Source organism: Scomber scombrus, chromosome 6, assembly GCF_963691925.1.
Source record: "Scomber scombrus chromosome 6, fScoSco1.1, whole genome shotgun sequence".
Classification (NCBI taxonomy): Eukaryota; Metazoa; Chordata; class Actinopteri; order Scombriformes; family Scombridae; genus Scomber; species Scomber scombrus.
In genome coordinates this window covers 9,623,380-9,643,642 of record NC_084975.1, presented here as the reverse complement: position 1 = coordinate 9,643,642, position 20,263 = coordinate 9,623,380, and the positions used below count along the sequence as shown (strand labels likewise).

At 38.4% G+C, this 20,263-nt stretch overlaps 3 protein-coding genes across 4 annotated transcripts in view; all 3 read left to right on the top strand.

Annotated features, from left to right (window-relative positions):
- The window catches only part of smpd3 (sphingomyelin phosphodiesterase 3), a 29,256-nt gene extending 26,693 nt beyond the window's left edge, over positions 1–2,563 (top strand). The window contains exon 9 of the mRNA XM_062421157.1: positions 2,257–2,563. Coding sequence (XP_062277141.1) covers positions 2,257–2,358 — 102 coding nt within the window. The 3' untranslated portion in view covers positions 2,359–2,563. The remainder of the gene's footprint in view (positions 1–2,256) is intronic.
- An 11,050-nt stretch (positions 2,564–13,613) lies between these two features.
- On the top strand, positions 13,614–15,756 carry LOC133981431 (monocyte chemotactic protein 1B-like). Its single transcript, XM_062420110.1, has 3 exons — positions 13,614–13,752; positions 14,743–14,860; positions 14,977–15,756. Exons 1-3 carry the CDS (start codon positions 13,686–13,688, stop codon positions 15,089–15,091), a joined length of 300 nt encoding a protein of 99 aa, XP_062276094.1. The 5' UTR covers positions 13,614–13,685; the 3' UTR covers positions 15,092–15,756.
- A 1,987-nt stretch (positions 15,757–17,743) lies between these two features.
- LOC133981430 (septin-7-like) overlaps positions 17,744–20,263 on the top strand; it is a 51,158-nt gene continuing 48,638 nt past the window's right edge. For both annotated transcript variants that reach the window (XM_062420108.1, XM_062420107.1), the window contains exon 1: positions 17,744–18,001. In XM_062420108.1, coding sequence (XP_062276092.1) covers positions 17,963–18,001 — 39 coding nt within the window. In that variant the 5' untranslated portion in view covers positions 17,744–17,962. The remainder of the gene's footprint in view (positions 18,002–20,263) is intronic.

Sequence of the window (20,263 nt, the reverse complement as noted above, 5' to 3'; positions counted from 1 at the left end):
GCAGCAGTCACCTGTCAGATATGCGTGTTTGAAGGTTTGATTTCTGGAAAATGGATGAAATAAATTGAAGCATCATGTAACTGGCTAGACTGGGAACTATAAGCAAGGTTGTACAGTATGAGACAACTGGCCAAGAGAAGCAGGCAAGTGATTCTAAAATTGGTTTTGCACATAAATTCAATTTCCGACAAGTCATATTTCAATAAGTCTACTGACAGAGTGAGATTATTGGGTTTCCATTCACAGCAACTTTGTGCAAGAGTTCTGTTGAATTGAGGCCTAGTTTCTTATCATCAGGGAAATGACCTGCTTTATGCTGCCTTGATTCATTTCCTAGCAACAAGGCACTTGTTATCCCGAACCATGCGAGACAGCACTGGAAAAGCAGTGGAATTATCTCACACCAAAGCAAAATGTTTGACTTAGTAGAAGTATAAAAAGGGGAACAGTGAAACACAACCACAAGAACTGGAAAGGAAGGGAATGAGGGCAGTGCTGACATCTCTGTCTGTGCAAGGCATTGGAGAAGATTGAAAAATCAAATCGCATTATTTGCATAGAACATCTCTCTTTTCCTTCCTGACTCTCCTCCTCCTCTCTCTCTCTCTCTCTCTCTCTCTCTCTCTCTCTCTCTCTCTCTCTCTCTCTCTCTCTCTCTCTCTCTCTTATCTCTCTCTCTCTCTCTCTCTTTCTCTCTCTCGCTCTCTCTCAAATTAACAGCTGCCTGATGCCACCTTGTGCCTGAGTGTAGTTACTGTAACACCATTTCACTTATCACTGACTGCCAAGTGAAACTGGCATAATATATTGTTATTTTGCGACCTCACCTCAAACCACTTGAAACAGTTTTCACATCTCTCTATAACATCCTATTTCCTCACGTGTTTTTTCTGTTTATGCAGTTGTTTTATACTCCCTTATCCTTCTCTTATCTCACACATATCTGAAAAAATTATCTAAAGTTAATTTTGAATAGTGGTCAAATAAAATGCATCAATATTATGTAATGAATTGAACTATGTAATACATGTCTTAAAGTAATTAGGTAGTATTTTAAATATTTTAAAGTATGTTATATAAAGGATTAATTAGAAGTAGTAATAGGGGTTTCTGTGGAATTAACAGTAGTGGCAGGGACTTTAATGATAACAGTCAGTAGTCGTTAAGTCCCTATATTACCAAATGTATGTAAATAGCCCTATGTACATATTTTTGGTGTGGGGCTGTCTATCATAGTTTGGACCAGTCCCTTTAGTTCCAATGAAGGGAAGTATTAATGCTTCAGGAAACAATGAAGATGCTGGGGCGATAGTTCTGGGAAGGCCCTTTTCAGTTTTAGAGATGACTAATGCTCTGGTGGCTGATCAGAAGAAAATTCCAGGAGCCAATTACCATACCATCTAGTGAAAAGCGTAAAACCAGAAGAGTGCAGGTGGTTTACAGCGGCAATTGGTACCCAGGGTGCTAGAAAGGAAATATTCAACAGTCACATACATATTTTCTCAAGATTTGGTTGAGACTACTATTGAACATTCAGAAATTAAATAAAGAGACAACAGGCATGACCAGAAACTCCAAATAAACCCTAATGTTTCTCTGTGTCAGTGGTGGGACGTTCCAAAGTACATTTCCTCAGTACTGTCACAATTTTGAGATACCTTGTACTGTTCATAGGAATTTCCATGTTAAACAATGTTATACTTCTACTCCACTACATTTCAGAGGTTAATAGAGTACTTTTTACTCCACCAAATTTATTCAACAGCTCTGGTTAAGTCAAGCCCATTTTATTTATAGCCCAATATCAAAATCACAAATTTGCCTCTGCAAGGTTTAAAATCTGTACAGCAATACAGTTTCCTCTATCATTAGATCCTCCATTCGAATAAGGAAAAATTCCTCCCCCCAAAAAAATTTGATGATGGAAAAACAGAAGAAACCATGGGAAAAGCAGGAGCAGCCTGTACAGAACAGACAAAGATAACCAAACTACAAAAACACAACATGGTCACAAATTACTTTGCAAATGAAAAGGTCCTGCACACCCACACAGGTGTTAATTGGGAATTACATGATGTCAACAAGACATGTCTAATTAGACAACATAGTGAACATCTGTGTGGGTGGACTATGGATGTGCACAGGCCACTTACAGACAAATATATGATCACTCTATAACATATGATGCTTTAATGCAGATTTAAAATACAGAATAAAACTTGTGAAGTGATCATGACTCTTCTCCTCCCCCTGCAGGATATCGAAGAGTTCAGCTTTGTAACCCAGTTGGCCGGCCTGACCGACCATCTGTCTGTGGCCATGCGATTGGCTGTGTCCACCGGGGAAGAGGAGCCTTAGATTGATCACCTACGCTTTTAAAATTTACTGCCATGGAGGGATGACAGACAACCAAGAGAAGAAAAAGAAATGAAGAGTTGACAGATATGGAGCAGCTTGAGAGAGACACAATGCAGTATTGCGAGAGGGCTGAAAGGACAGCGAAAAAGGATGGAAGAATCATTGCATGAGCGTTCAGTTGATGGATGGATATAAAGGTGGTGGAGGAGAGCATTAGCTGGGGAGTGATAGGAAAGAGAAAGACTCTGGAGAGGAGAGATAAGCAGGGGGATTCTGTTTAGAAAGCCAGAGAGATATCCATCCTCCTGGGAAAACCACACAAACACACACCCCTCACACACCAACACAAGTGATGAACATTTTGACTGTTGAATATCGATTGGCCTCTCCGCTCCTCTTCTCTCCATATGGACAACAACTGTTGGACTGAATCCAGAGGGTTTTATTTACAGTGAATTGTTTCATGTAGCCAATTTACACACACTCCTTTTATTGAATCTGTTTTAGCCGTAGTGTAAGTATGTTTTTTTTTATGTTTCTACCTGCAGGGACTGTTGGATCCTCATTCTTTAGTGACTGTGTATAAACAGAAAATACATTAAGTTATGAGAGTGAAGTGTCCAGCTACAGACTGGCCTGTACACTGACCGTCTGTGTCCTTGTGTCGTGCTCCTTCAAGAAAGGCTAATGGTCAGTTCAGCTGTCAGTTATTTACCTTACTACCCCCACATCAGTCCCAGGAACCTCAACAAGTGTCTTTTTTTCTAAAAAAAAAAAAAAACTAAAATCTTGTCTTTCTAAAAGGAGAAAAATAATATGATACAATTTCTATTGTCGCCACACCACTTTTTATAGGGAGTTTAAATGCCTGTTTAATACTATATGGTATGTTTCTAAAAAAAAAAAAAAAAAGAGGTATTATATAAAGGGACATGGAATTGGAGGAAAGGTTGTTTGATGCAATTTGATGATTATAGCATGTTTTTCAGCCGTGACTGGAAAAAATTAGGAAAGTAAAGGACATGTTTTTGGTGTAATAGTGGGAAGTGAGGCTTTGCTGATGCATGATGGGAAATGGTATCAGTTTACAATCTTAATATAGCGGCTTGATACATACTTGCTAGAGTCTGGATGCCTGACAAATCAAGAGGCATTTTGCCCTGAAACACACACTTACTGTATGCCAGTGTGATATTTCTGCATGTGATACACCCTGCCAATGACACTTAACACACACAAAGATACGCACGGAAACATATTGAGGATTTACATAAAGCAGGCACACGTCATGTTCAGAGGGATTTCAGTTGATGTACTGTAACATAACTTCTGGCGGCCATATTGGAGGTCCTCAAATGACATGACTTGGTTGTTTTTGAGTAGATATTATCAGCTTGTTAGCTAGAAAAAACACTGTAGCTATCTGGTTAGCGAGCCTTCACAGTCTTGTAAGCACGTCTGATTTGTGCACTAATTAAGTATACAGCCCAGTTTTTGATTTTAGCACAGCCAGTTGTCCAGTGGACCACCATGATGACAGCCATATTGTGACACAACTGCAAAACCTCATTAAGAAACATTTTAAAGACGTACAGGTTGCACACTCCCTGTACAACATGCCAAGTATTAGCATTTTTGTAAAGTTCTAAATGATCCCAAAGATTGACAGTCCACCATAAATATACTGAATTAATGTTGTGCAAAGCTTAATGAATACACACACATCAAGCATACAAAGTACACAGACATGAAGTAGTGTAACACTACAATGCAACATGAATTAGAGTGAATTAAGACTGAACACAAAGCAAACTTAAGAGGCTGTGCGATTGCATATAAAGTCATTGAAAAGATGCATCCACCAAATTCTTAATGTATTAACCACTGTATGACTCCAATTCATAAATGTACAGTGATCTTAAAAAAAAGGATAAGAAAATAACGAAAAGAGCTGGCATTGAAGTTGTATGTAGTAAACAACTGTAATTATCTGCAGCTGACACTGCTAACAGTCTGAACATTGGACGTGTTTAGCAAATAAACACAAACTGCACAGCAGTTTAATAGTCAAATTTAGACTGATAACGCAATGCAAGAATTTGCTTTGAGTTCAGTCTGAACACACCTGCTGGTTGAACTACTGTAACTTCAGATGCATATCAATGCAGAAATTACATCTGGCATATTTTGACTTATTATAATGATATTATAGCATGGCATTTACATTTGTAACTCCCAATCTTAAACAAAGCCACACAGACCTTGGTGTCAAACAGGAACTGGAGCCTTGTGAGGGACAGTGTGTAGACTGAATACGCTTTGACAGATAGACAAAGTAACTGTTGAGTGCTGAGATTTTCGTCCTTTTGTCCACTGTAGATCTTTGGTTATGGTGTTACGGTAAAAATTGGAACGACATGGAACGCAGCCACATTTCAGTGAGTGATAATAATGGAACAATGGTGAATGCTTAAATGCTATGGTAAAATTACACAAAAAAGGAGGAGCCATGAAGTCAGTAAAATTGGCAAAATAATTTCAGTTACACACCAATATCTATCTTAAATTTGCTAAGATTAGCTGATATTAGCTAACATTAGCAATTGTTTTTTTTATGGTCAAACTACTGGCCATACCAGACTAAGTAAGGCTGTAGCAGTTAAACCCCTGACAGTAAGTTTTATAACTCATGAATTCAACTTTTCATGTTACTTAGTATGGTGCATCAAATCAAAGATCTACTGGGGACACATGGATGAAGTTGGTGTCCATGATTGGATGACTACCAAAACATAGAGTATAATTGTTTTAGAGCTATGTGTAAAACATAATATTGATGTATAATGAGAGCTGGATAACGGACCAAAAATGGCGCCCATTCTAGCTTCGGAGATTGCTTCTGTGTTATGTGGCCCATTGAGTATGCACAGTAATGTTTCCCCCACTGGCCCCACCCGTGAGTTCCTGCTCGGCCAATAGACTTTACATTGTGATGACGTAATTTTTCTCTGCTTGACTAAAGTTTTATAATTATAAAACCTCCATAGATCAAAAATCCATAATAAAAAAGATTTAGTGGTGGTCTACGGGGAAAATGCTTTTTGGGCCGCGGGATGATTTTTTACTGCAAAACTCCAATTGGCCATTGGGAGAAATTGCAAGGCTGAGCGGTGATGCTTTATCCAGCTCTTGTAATACATCCATGGTAAAACATCAGTTACGTAGACACTAGGTTTCCAGATACTGTTTGATTTCCATGGTCTGCACTGTGAACAATGTTTACAACAGCTTTTTGACCTGTCTGCCTGTTTCATGGCACTAGTGGAGAGGATTTAAAGTGTCAGTTTCAACATAGATGTGTGTGTACATTTGGGAAGCTCACATCGTGTTACTCTTTTCGATATAAATGTGCTAATTGGTGTTTTTCTGAACACAGTGTGCTGAAAAGTTACAGATGATGGGTGCTTTCCATTCTGCTAATTCGGCTTCCTCCCATCCTTGCACCTCCGTTCTCCAGCCCTTGATGTGGAAATCTATTGAGGTTCACCATGGTCAAGATCGCCACAATCAATTAAATGCGAGAAGAGGCTTGTTTCTATTTCACATGATGTCCTGTTGTTGCAGTAGATCTACAATCAGTATTGGATCAGGCATCAGGAACCAGGTGTTTTCATTTAAACTGTCACTGTTAATTATTTCTACACATTTAACAGTTGAGATGCTGAGTAATTGCAGTCTCCTCAAAATTACACTAGAGTGAGCATGGATATGTTATTTGTTAAATAAAATTACTCCATTCTCATGTTGGTGTGTTTGTTGTTACTCACATCTCTGTCTCATATCCCCGCTGGGAGAAGAGAAGAAACACCAGTGAGGGAAGCGAGGAGCCATGTTAGTCAAATGGAAAGCACCCAAGTTCCAGGGTTAAACACCCTATTGCTGTGAGTGCATGTATGTGTGAAGGTGCGTTAAAAGTGTGAATGCAGGAAACATACTGATTGCTCTGTTGTGTATGTTCAACTGTAATTTTAACACAGTATGAGTCAACAGGTCACCTGGCTGCTCTGACACTCTTTAGAACTTACATTATTATGATTATTATGACTAATATATTCTTCTTATTACTAAGATTTGTATCTGTGCTTTTTTTGTATTCAAACTTCATCTTGTATTAGTTTTTTGTTCTTTTAGGGTGAGTCTGTGTCAGGCTCTGCTAATCACCGCTCCTCTGGTTAGGGTGTTCAAATGAGATCAAATCCTAGAATATGTTGTTTACTTGGTAAAGTGTCATGTAAATACACCACAGATCTATAGCGAGTTACAGAAAGGTGCCACACTTTCTCTGGGGATCTGTCTTCAGGTTAAATACGTTTTGGGATTTTGATTTATTCTATTCTGTTATTGAACAACTGAATACTGCCAAGTAATTCATCTAAAAGGGTGGAAAGATTGCGAACAAGTGTTAAATAAGTGGGACCACTGTAACATCTTCATAATGAATACTACACTTTTGTGTTCTTATCACAGTTTGTTTGTGGAGTAATTCATTTTATGGTTTGGAGTTTCTTTTGTTTTGGTAAGTGTTCTGTGTTTGTATTTTTGCATATTGTTGATGACGAAAAGACTGACAAGAAATGGGCAAGGAAACTGATTGATTGAAGGTCAAATGCAAATGTGAAATGGCAAAGTTATGGTTTGTGTGTGAGTGCAGTGTTCATGATGAGCTCTAATCCAGGAAGGCTAATCAGGTGGGACCCAAACATGTCAGTCACTCTGGCTTTCATTAAATTAATTAGAAACTTCAAACTCACTGGATGATTTTTTATTTTTTATTTTTTTTTGGCAACTGCTCAAGCTGGGGGAAAAAACAACATCAGGTGGGTAGAGTGACAAAAAATAGAATTTATTCCATCAGAGTGATGTGTCTCTCATTAAAGCTGCATTAATCAGTTTCACACTTGAGGGTCAAACTCCACAAGAAGCTGAAAATCCATCCAAATTTAATGGTTAAGCACTGTAAAAGTACAAAGTGCTGTACAGAAGAATAAATAAAAGACGAGAAGAGATGGGTTTTTTCAGAAGAGATTTAAAAACAGACAGAGAAGATGTCTGAAGATAATGCATGAAGACATGGCTGGTAGCTGGAACTGAACCAATACTAGCTGACATGAATCTTACTTTATTCGCTCCAAACCAGTTGATGGAAATGCACGTATTCTATAATTTTTTTTTCCTATTTTGCGACATTTCAAAATGTGGCTTAAAATTGACTGCAAAACTAGGTAAAAATGAAAACTAGTGCGTGACTGAAATGTCTGGATTCTTGGATCAGAGCTGGTTGCGTCCAATACCCTCACAGAGTGGCAGTGTTTCATGATAAATGGGGGAACCTCAAAGTGTTTACCGAAATCTCCTCTGCCTCATTAAACTGTTGCTGATGACAACTGATCAACTAGAATGAATTAGACATAACTTCGGAATTATTTCTAAGTCTCCACAGGCCCTCTGTGCAGCTGTGCAGAGTTCCTGCAGGGCAACACCAGTAGTTAAGACAACAAAGGTTGACTTCCAGTGTAGTCGTCCAGCAGGAGAGACAACCTGTTGAGTTGGACGTTACACCTCAACAGGCTTTCCATTTCTCACTTGGGCCTTTTTTAACAGTGTCATTAATGTAACACACAAAGAAATTAAATTGTCCTTATGGTCATGTAATTTATTATGTGATGAAAACATAAGACACCAAAATAATCTGTATATGTAGCCACAGTGCTGAATGCAAATATTATGTTGAATGATAATCAAGATTATAGATTATAGAGACAAAAATTAGCATTAACATATATTTACAATAACATGTCCCTTTTACTTCCGAGGATTCACAATGCATTGTAACCAGTAATCAGTCAGGAATCATGGATTACTTTGGTGTCTATAGTCTAAGGGGGGTTAACAAATGTGTCAACGGCTGACAATTCTCTTTATTCCTGAAATAATTTTAGTATTTTGTAACATTTCTGATCACCAAACACTGCCCCCTTTGTGTTCCATCCTTGTTCAGGACAGAATTAATCTGCATTTGGCCAGAGCACAGCAAGTTTCTATGCTTTTGTAGTTGCATGTACTGTAATAATGCTTCAGGCGTGTAGTCTCAGTAGAAGTGACGCCTCACTATCCTTTACTGGATTGATATTTTCTAATCTGTTCATGTTTTTTATTTTGTATTATTGATTTATGTCTTGGATGGCGTTGTTTCTTGCTGGGGTCGTCTAGCTTTGTCTCTGTAATGTGGCTGGGGGATCGATAGCTTTCCTCTTTCTACGCTTCTTTAAGAAACTGCTTATTTTTTTCTGCTTTTTTAAAAAACAAAGGAGTTTTCCCCCCTTTATTTGTGTCATTATTTCACTCACGTGTCATGCAATGTAGTATCAAAGCTCAAATGGAAATAGTTTCGTCACTATGTAAGACCATAGTGACGTAAATACTAGTACTGCTGACCTATGAGAAGTGGAGAAACTGGTTAACCTCAAGTGAAAACACAGCAATATGAAGCGTGTTGCGTAAGAATTCATTTCCCTTTTTTTCTCCAATATGAAATTCAATCATGTTAACAATATGTAAGAATATCTTGGTTCTACTGCTTATTAGTGAGGTTGATATTTGAAGACAACGTAAAGGCCAAAAAGATCTATGTTTGTCTCTTAAGGGACAAATAATGAAGAAGTGAAAGAAGCTTGAAAAAAGTCCTTCTGCTTTTGATTAAAAGGGGACAAGTCTAGCCCTTAATCTACATATGATACACAAGTTTGGAAAACTCCCATTAGACCGAAACTAAGTCATGTCTGACAAACCCAAAGCATGAGACTCGAAACATATAAGAGTTTTGTTTCTTTCGAAGTTATTGATGACTAATAGATATGTAAATAAGCAACTGTTTGCTAACATATATGAGTTTATGAATGATGAATATGAAGAATATGAACTTATATAGTGATAATATGTCAATGTGGTGTTTACAGCTTGTCCTTGTCCGCATGAACACAGAAAATACATAAATGCTGTTTTAAAGCTGCACCCTCAATATTTTTATATGCACAATAGGTTAAATGACTATCTTCACCTGTATGGAGCATTTTAGCATCCTTTGGCTAATTGTTTTGGTCCTACAGAGTGCAGCTTTACTTTTTTAACTGCTCTCATCTGTGCAGCAGGCAGCAGTTTTCAGCAAGACAGCTCTGACAGACCTAGTGATGGATTAGCAGCTAAAGAAGTTTCCCATACGAGACTTATTCAACTAATAAGGACAGCGAACACAGGATTTACATTCAGGCGGATAAAAATTCAACTCCAAACGAATGCTAATTACACTCTGTGCCAGTCAATTATTTGATGGGAGGTTCACCATAAAAACTTAAGAAAGTGAGACTCAATGTCGTCTTTACAACTTGTTCCATTACACAAATTGCCAGCAGTACTGACACAGCAAACAACAAACATAACATGAAGAAAGTCAAGGAAATGTATGCCTACTCCTGCTAAAAAAAATACTGAAGATCACTCCAGTACGTTGTAAAGATCATAATTTAAGAATTTTGATGAGCTTGGTTTCATTATGCGAGAAAAATTCTCTCAACTCAAGGTCTACTTAAAAGCTTTTTGGAGCGTTCAGCTGTATGATCTTAAGATAACATAATCCTTTAGTCCCACAATGGGAACATTTAGTCTTACAGCAGCAAAGTGGATAGCAAAGAAAGAACAATAAATAAGTATTTTGAGAGGAATATTGGTGTAATGATAATATACCAGAGATTGATATTGATATTGCACAGATTTCGTAGTGGAAAAAACATATTGTACAGTTGAACTGAAAGAAATACTGATATTGCACAGTAGTATACATTAAAAAGTGGAGAGTAAGAGTATATGTGTGGTTTACAGGGAGTAGTGCTGATTGTACAGTCTCAGTTGCAGCCAGGAAGGACCTATGATATCACTCCTTCACATACTTTAGGTGAAGGAGTCTGAAGGAGTGTCCCACGTGGGGTGGAAGTCAATTATCATCAGAGAAGGCAGATTGGCCATCATTCTCCTCTTTCAAACCACCTCCACCAGGTCAACGGGGCATCACAGGACAGAACTGGACAGATGGCTGATGCCACCACAGTGTCCTAGAAGGTCCTCCGGAGTGTTCCCTGCACTCCAAAATACCTCAGTCTCCTTCCGAGTCTGCTCTGGTCTGTCTTATGTGTGCAGTAGTGTCAGTCCAGTTTATTGTTCAGATGAACACCCAGGTACTTGTAAGATGTCACCTTCTCAATGTCCATTCCCTGGATATTCACTGGTGCCAGAGGATAGTGTCTGCACCTGTGGAAATCCACCACCAGCTCCTTGGTCTTCCCCACGGTTCCTCAGGCACCAGTCTACAAAGTCCTGTGTCAGTTCTCTGTTCTCCCTGTTGGCCTCATCACAGATCACAGATGAGGCCGACAATTGCGGAGTGGTCAGAGAACTTCTGCATGTTACAAGTAGGTGTGTTGAGAGGTGTGCGAGAAGTCTGGAGAGGAATAGAGCCAGGACTGATCCCTGCGGGGGCCCCATACTGCAGATGACCATGTCAAACACAAATGTCTTCATCGCTGATTAAGATGAAGATCATTTTCATGACCAGTAGAATTAACGGCTTTACTTTGATTTGATTTAAGACAAAAACTGACTGAAACTGAGTCTTCTCACATCCAGCGGCTGCAAGGTGTCTTCATATATGACTGGTTCATACTATGAATAAGTCATGCTAAAATTATGGAGCAGCACTATGAGTCAGACATTCGGTAAGCCCCCATTCTCCCACAAAGTGTACATTGTATGTGTCTGCTGCTACTTTCCAAAGATAATTTAAAATATATCTTAATATTTAAGCCCAGTTGTTCCAACCCTTTTTAACTTGTGACCCCTTCAAATTTAATATTTTCTGCTTATGGGCCCATGTCATTGCCTTGGTAACAACATGGGTTATGATCAGATAAATCAAGGAGTGATTTTAACAGCAAAAAGAGCTGAACGTATCTTGAATTTACAACAAAGTTAGAAGTAAGAGAAACTATTTAACATAATTTTGTGCAACAGATATGTGGTATTTTATTTATTTCTTGTCCCTTTAAAGGGTCACTCAATTGTTTACACATGAATGTCAGTTTACAGTTTCATTAGTATCACTCATCCTGTAAAAACTGCTGTATAATGTGTTTTGTGGCTCTGGGGGAATTTTAAACGCTATGTGAATTTTGTTACATCTCTTAACTGGAAAAGCGTTGTGTTGGAATTTGGTTAAACAGAAAGCCCATGGGAAAGGAGTATGAAAGACATGGGAATCTACTGGCAGGGGCAGTGGTGAAAAACAATGGGCTTTTACATTAATACTGTACTGAAGTGTAATTTTGAGGCATTGTACTTTACTTTCTATCTCATGGTACTTTATATTTCCACTAAATTTATTTGACAGCTTTAGTTACTTTTCAGATGAAGATTTGACACAATGGATAATATAACAAACATGAAGATGACCCAGTGGTTTCCAACCCTTTTGTCTTTTGATGTCTTACAAAAAGCAGTGTGTAGACATTTCAGATGTCTATGAGTTGTTTACAGCTCCACCGAATAGTGATTTTTCCCTCTAAACTAGTTTTATTCCAACATTACATTTAACTACACTAATACTTATGTACTTTTATTTAAGTAGCACTTCTCATGCAGGACTTTTACTTAATTTTTACATTGGTGTATTGGTACCCAAGTGAAAAATAAGTATATTTTTAAATACTTAAATGATACTTTTAGCATAAAATATGTGTTAAAAGTATAAACAAGTACATTTCTACTTGTGTTGAAGCCAAGTAAAAGTCTACTTTTTGATATGTTTTCAAAATACATAATGAGTAAAAGTTACAAATACAATGAAAAGTAAATTGTAATGTAAAACATATTGATAAGATAAGATAATTTAATTTGTAATATAGTACATTTGTTAAAAGTGCACTTTATAACGTTATGTAACCCTTATCCTAACCCTAACCCTTTCAAAGTATATTTTTAATTATATGAATATACTTTTCTAAAAATGTATTAATGTCATGTTTCTACAAAATATAACTTTACTCATATATTTTTTTGAATCTATATTTAATTATTATATTCAACGTGCTTTAACAGTATTTATATACATTTATAGCAATGTGATTTGGACCTTTCAGTTTTTCTAATCTTCTCTTGGACCTTAAGACCATTCACATACATGATGAGACTCCACCAAGTTGGGATATAGTTCAAACTCTCAAAATAACATCTTTATCCTCATGTTGATGATATCATTGCCATGCGGTAAACCCTGGGGAAACCCTTGACAATCCCCAAACTGGTTTTACTGTGCAGTTCATTGTATATTGAATAACAATGAAATAAGTCATTGCCCAATTGTCAAGTATTGAATCTTCTGCCTATTTCAAAATTTCAGGACTATGTGTGCATATACATGTAAATTTAAAGTTAGGATTTTGTACTGAAAATTCATTTAATAGCCTACTGTTCATTGTAGGGAAAAAATCTGATTGCTACATCCTTTTATATGAATAAGATTAGAATCACATACCTGCCCTCGGTTAAGTCTGCTCTGTTCTATCTGTCTGTACAGACATGTCATTGCATATTGTACAGCACTTACTCATTATTTTACCTTTCATAAATGGATTTCTTGACCTTTTTCTGTCAGTTTAGAAGGTTTATTCATGTAGTAGGTAACTGAAATGCATGGTCAGCTACACTGTGAATTATATTGATCTTCAGAATGCTGCTGCTCTCACACATATGTCGCATATGATGTCAAAAACAGTAGCTGTGATATGTAGGAGGTAAGAGAGCTGTAGGGGGTGAGAGATGACCGAAATTTCAGTAGTTGTGGCCACAATCATACTAAACGCAGCTTTACTCTTTGGGAAACTACTTGAACGAAACAAACAAACATTACTTCCTCATTTGTTGTGTGATCACAGGGTTCATCAGAGAATGTTTAGAGAAGTGAAAAGAATGTCATAGAACAAACGCCTACAAAACTCCCACTCATGGTAAATCCCGCTTACAGAGAAAGATACAGACACGTCATCAATAATTCCAAAAATGGAACGCAGGTTCTTCCCCTGGGCTTCTCCGCTCCTGTACATATATATGGATGCAGATGGAGTACAATACCACACAGCTGAGAGAAGAGTCTGAAGCTCAACTGACACTCACTTACTGCTACTTAGTAAAGGGAATACTCACTCACACACACATACTTCAGAATGGCTGCTCCTCGTCTCGCTCTGTCTGTGTTCGTGCTGATGCTGGCAGCTGTCATGCTCACTGAAGGTAAGAGCTCCACTATAACGTGTTCAATTAGTGCTTGTAAGAGAGCCTGGGAATTGTATTATATTTTAAAATATGTATAATCAAATCATCCACCTTTGATATTATGGTTAGGATTGAGTCTGATTGATATTTTCTATACAGCTTCTATAGGAAGAATTTAACCTGAGATTTTTTGTTTTGTTAAATTATAAAATATTTCATTTTATCATTCCTATATTATCATGTTAGAGCTTCTTTCATAGCCTCACTTAAAAAATAGCATACAAAATGTCACATTCCAATTCACATGTCAAGTTGACAGCTCTCTGATTAAGGGGTCTTGAGTGGTTTTTTGGGGTTTTTTTTACCCCAAAAACAAAGACAAGGACCATTAAAGAGGTGCATATGAATAGTTCTATATTAAGAATGACTCAAAGTATATTTTGGCTAGTGTTATCAACGTCATTTCCAGCAGTAGGCAGTTATTTTCAAAGACAAAGCTCTGAAAACTGAAATGGAGGTACAAGACAGGGTGCGAGGTCGAGTGGAGCATTTAATCCATATTGATTAAAACACCAAAACTCAACAAGCTAAAAGAGTGTGAATATTGGACTTATGTGGCCAAAATGTCGATGTTCATCTATGTCTGCCAGATGTAGCAATAGACAAATAAACTTACGGTGGCAATATGTCAATATAGTGTTTATAATGTGTCCTGCTGCCCCAGATTGACCAAAAAAAATCAGTTATTGCAGCTTTAACGCGCTACATTACCTTTAATTGTATTTTATCAATTCAAGCAACAGAGTCACACAAATCAAGAATGTTTCCGTACAACAGAACAATGGCACAATCTATTCAATCAAAAAATAGAATCAAAAATAGCTTCCTGCAGGCCCACAGGAAATGGAAAAAGGGAAGAAGAAATAAGTGCCTAGCAAATGACGTATTTGTTTGTTTTTGTTTTTTGTATGTTCCTGAGTTGTTCATTCACAGCTGTTTGTTTTGAAGGTATGCGCGGCACCGGCCCAAAGAAATGCTGCTTTCGTTTCAATGAAAATCAGCTGCCCAAAGAGCGAGTGGTGGGCTACACCAAGACCAGCCAGCAGTGCCCCATCCCCGCTGTGATGTAAGTACATGACCGTAGAGGAGCGTATTGCCAATCACCATTACTACACCTGCATTACTACACCTGCATGCACTCAACCTGACCAGCTGTCTCTTGTTTTTTATGTGTATGTTCAGGCTGAAGACAGTGGCAGGTCGTCAGCTGTGTGTCAGACCATCAGCCACTTGGGTGAAGGACATCATCACCTACCTGGAAGCCAAAGCCCTCCCAGGGAAGACATCCAACCTGTAAAAATGGCAACGCCACCATCAGAGCTTCCAGTGAAAAAAATCTGGCTAGTCCATGTGAAATGATACTGCAGCTTTTCAAACCTTAACTTTTAAACTAATATGTCGCTGTCTCCACTGTAACATCTGTGGGTTTATATCATAAGCTAAATAGCAGCTCTCTGTTCATCATTATGCGAAATATATACAACCTGCTTTGATCAGATTTTTATACATACAATGTTTTTAAGATGACATATTTATACATTTTTATACATTTCCACCATATATTAGGTAGAGAAATTGAATGTATTTTATTATATGGAACAAAAGGTATGATTTGCTTGTAGTATTAGTAAAACACTCAAAGTCAGACCGTCAACACTGTGAATTACATTTGCATTGTAATTTGAATTGATTTACAGAAACTACATTTGCTGTAAAACAGCAATGCCTCCCAATTCCACTTGGTGTCATCAGTAGAGTATAAGCTATGGGAAACACCACTATTTCTATATTGAACTACTGCGAGTTCTTTATCTTGTGTTTTTATACATATGATATTTAAGGTCATGTTTTAAACTCAGTTATTTGTCAGGATATGTCATCCAATTTGACAAAAATTGTATGTCTGTATGCTTATGCTACTAATCTGGCTCAATTGAAATAAAATGAGACATCATGTCAGAGTTTGGGTCTGTGAGGTTCTCTCTCTTATTGACAGGGGTTTAGTTTCTAATCACAACTGCTTTTTATTAAACAGTGTAGGTGATGACTTCCTTTTTATTGTTTACATGAACTAGTACGTGGAAGGAAAAATGTTGAAGAGATGGAGACATGCAAAGAAACACAAAAGACTGCAGATAAATTTGAAACATTTTCTCGAGCTGCTATTTTGCATTTGGACAAGGTCTTTCAGTGAGTCTCATACTCCTGAGTGTACCAGCAGCTCTCCCACAGAACAGGGATCTTAGAAGTGCAGGATTCTTTATCTGTCAAATAACACTGGAAACATCAAAAAGACTGAAATAATTAGTTTTTGGTTTCAGAGCCTAAAAGATAGGTTTCTTAAAGCCAGGCTACGTATCCTTGGGAAGAAGAGATAACACATTCCTCCTCCTTAAAATCAAAGGTTTAATTCATATTCAATAAAACACACTCACTTAAAACCTAAAAGCCTTACTTGATATGGTATGACCAGTGATGTATGATGGCTAAAGTTAGGGAAGTTTAGATAGATATTGCTTTGTAAAGGACAGTTTAACCTTTTAATGTTACCCTTTAAATGTCACTTATGGTTAAGGTGCTCCTTTTCAGCGGAAGTTACATAGTTTAATTTTAAAGTTCACCTTTTTTTTTTTTTAAGTGATAGTACACACAAAATGTGTTATATGTTTGTGTGATGATGACCAAATACAGAGCATATGGCTCATCTTCAATAGTGTTACCATGGTCACCGTCACTCTTTTCAGGGTCTTTATGATACAGTACAGTTGTAGGATCTGTAACCTCAAAAAAAGGTTACAGAGATCAGGATATCTTTAAAACACATTTACATATTTTTATATAATTTAATAGATCAACATTGAAAATATACATTCCCATACATATTTGAAATACACTGTAGATTAGGCTATATTTAAAAATATAGGCTATAAGGGGGTTGGAGAAAAAAATTGCTGGGATGTTGTTTTAACCTGATGGCACGAATGGCTCTCTTTGCCACTAGAGGGCGTAACCGTCATTCAATGTCCTGCCACTACACACACACACACACACACACACACACACACACACACACACACACACACACACACACACACACACACACACACACGCACACACACACACACACGCACACACACACACACGCACACACACACACACACACACGATCAGAGGCCAGTCACATCCGTGGTTGACCAATCAAGAGGCGGATTCAAGATCCCTGCAGGTACATCAAGTATGAAGCAGACCGGAAAATAGACGTAGTAACTATCACAATAAGAGCCTAAATCGCCCTGCGTCACCGGCCTCCACCATCTGTCAGTTCTTCTCGTTACCAGAAGTGGGTTTTCTTTCCATATTTGAAGATGAATATTAAAATCCATGGTCTTAATCGTTACAACAAAATAAACACAATTTTATCTTGCTTCGATTGATGTAATGTTCATAGTTCAATGTCCAAAACAACAAACCACCAATTGACTTTGGTTCAGGGTATGAACAGAATGACAAGAGCCAGGAGACAGACACTGTCTGAGTCAGTGGTTCTCAAACTTTTTCACATCAAGGACTCCTAAGTGACACAAATTAGACCCCGGACCCCCACCTGATAAGATTTTGTCCCCAGGGTCCCCATTTTGATAGATATTTGCTTTTAGATGTTTTATTACAGAACGTTTATGAAACCCATGACCAAAAAAATAGTCATATATTCACTCTCACCGTGTTACTTATGGATGTACACACAGTGAAAAGTATTCCCTTTTTGCTGGGGACCCCCTGGAACCCCTCCAATGAACTATGGGGAAAACCCCACTTTGAGACACTTCTGTGCTATGAGAATTGTTATAATACTTTCCATCTTATTTTGAAACTCTCCCCCGGATGTTACAGTGTGTGTTCTGTGTGTTTTCTCGTCGTGAATAACAGCCGTTGGAGCATTTCTCTTCACTCTGCTACATCTGGTAGTAGTATCCGTCAGCGGCCATATGTAATTTAACCCCATTCATTCATTTTCAGAATCACTTTAGTTATTTCTGTTTACACCAAACTACATTTTCTTCGGGTGGAAAGCTGCGTATTTCCCTGTGCCCCGTCGTTCTTTTGGACGTTTATCGGTTTATGCCTCGGTGACTGTCCGTTGCAGGCTGGGTGGTGACAGCACAGTACAATGATCGAGCGACCAGAAACTGCGGTTGCCAGCATCGCTGTAAGTCCATTTCTCTTCAATATAGACTAATGTGCAACCGTTGACAATGTTGTGTTAGCAGTGAATGAATGACTGAGCCATATTTAGCTAACCGCTCCCGTGTGTATTAGCCTCTGTTGACACCGACCTTTATTAGCGTAGAGACTCACCAAGCTCTGTATACAATAATAACTTGTATTTTTAATAGGAATAGATCATGTGTGATGTGTGATGTGTGATGTGTTTTCTTAACTTACAATTTGGGCATAACTTAGAAATAAAGATGTCTTATAAATGGCAGATATTTGAACGGAGACTGGTCCCTGAACGTTACTCAGACCAGCACGTATCAGCGGGACGTGGTCTGGACTCAATTAACGTTACAGCTCGTTGCAGTTGGGAAAGAGATGGGCCATAGTGAATTCATGTGTAGACGTGTTTTCACACCGACATGGACGATTTTTACAACTGTAAGCGTGTGAATGAATGCAATCCAGGAGTACTATTGCCCAGATGAGATTCCCCTCGAGCCAAATTACCTTCAAAAATCTGCCAATTTATTTCTGCCTTGCTCCTCTGTGAACGTAAATAACTGACGGTACATAGCTGAAGTCCTGACCTAGGAGGAGACTCCCTTTACAGTAGTTTACAGCCATCACATCAGTTTAATCTGTCTTCATGTACCTTCATCAGACAGCAAGACTTCAGTGTGCTTGATCGTTGAATGGAGTTTGGTCTAACGGTCCACACATCTGCACTTGGCAAGAAGCACATCTGGCCTGCTTTGTTCAGGGCTTTTTATACAGGGACTTACAATTGGCAGTGACTGTTTACTCATCACACAACACACTGCACATTGTGTTCATACAGTATGTGTTTGTGATACACTGTGAGGTGACTGACACTGACTCTGCTTGGCATACTGCACACTGTGCCTGTGCAGAGAGATAGAGACAGAGATAGTGAAGGAGCAGTGGGCGCAATGTGCTCCACGCTAAAAATAACAAGATGGAAACTGCACAGGCACTGTTTTTTAAACAGTGGAAGACGTAAAGGAACATTTTCTACAGATTTCTGTCCTCCCTCTGCAGTGTCAAGTGATGCAGTATTCACTACATATTGAATATGTGATGAATGAAAGTTTAAAACAGCTGACGGGAACAGTGAGAGGTCCCGGGCATCAGCTGCTGAATGCATGAGGGGGTGGGGATGGATGGGAGCGAGAGGGGGGGGGCGGACTTGGCAATAGAGATGATGTCAGTGAACCAGGCAGCTACTATCACCACTGGGTGGACTGGGGGAGGGGTTAGCATGAATAGTATGGACTGAGTGGCCTTCCAATCTTTTTCTATGCTATCTCATCCCCCACTACTTCCCTTTTTCTCTTTTTTTTATATTCCCTGCCTGTTCTTCTCTGTTAGTCATGTTCTTGTGAAGAAGAAGAAGCATATTAATCATGACACATTTTGCAACATGCCAGTGCTACAGTTCCTTATTAATAGTATTATGACACACATATCACCAGGCTCTGAAAAAGTGACATTTTCAAGTACATCGAGCATATTTCATTTCTTTTTTTAATCCATCCACATATAAATATTCATAGTGTACATTTATACATACACACGCTTGCACATGCACAGTTTTACTCACATAGTGCACCTTCAAATTGACAGACTCCCACCTACACACACACACACAGCTCTTTAATAGCCAAACACACACAGTCTCACTAATAGTGAAATGACGTGCCCGGTGTGTTACATCATCACCTGTGCCGCTCGCAGGGATGCAACATGGAAGTGGACCTGACCATCAAAAGTGGCACCTTACATAACACACACTCACACACAAAAAACCTCATATGTGGGTGGATCAAACATGGAAATAGTGGAAAATGCTTCAGGCTTGTTCAGAGTACCTACGCTTGCTGTGGAAATCAGCCAGCTGCATACAACCTGTATTGATGAGGCCGATAGATTGTTTCGTCCTCTTCTCTCGCAGTTCTCACGTGCATGATATTATCCATTGGTGTTGTTGGAGTGTGTGCAACAGTACAGCATACAGATGTACATTTGTGTTGCTGGGAAACACAACGGGTCAGAATATTGACCAATAAAGAATTATACTGATATTATTCATGGATGTATGATAAGAGCTAGACACTGGACCAAAAGTGCCACCCATTCAGTCCTTTGAGACAGCTCGGTCAGCACATACACGAAAATAATACCTAGTTTCTGGGTTTGCTTCCATGTTATGAGACCCACTGCACATGCTCAG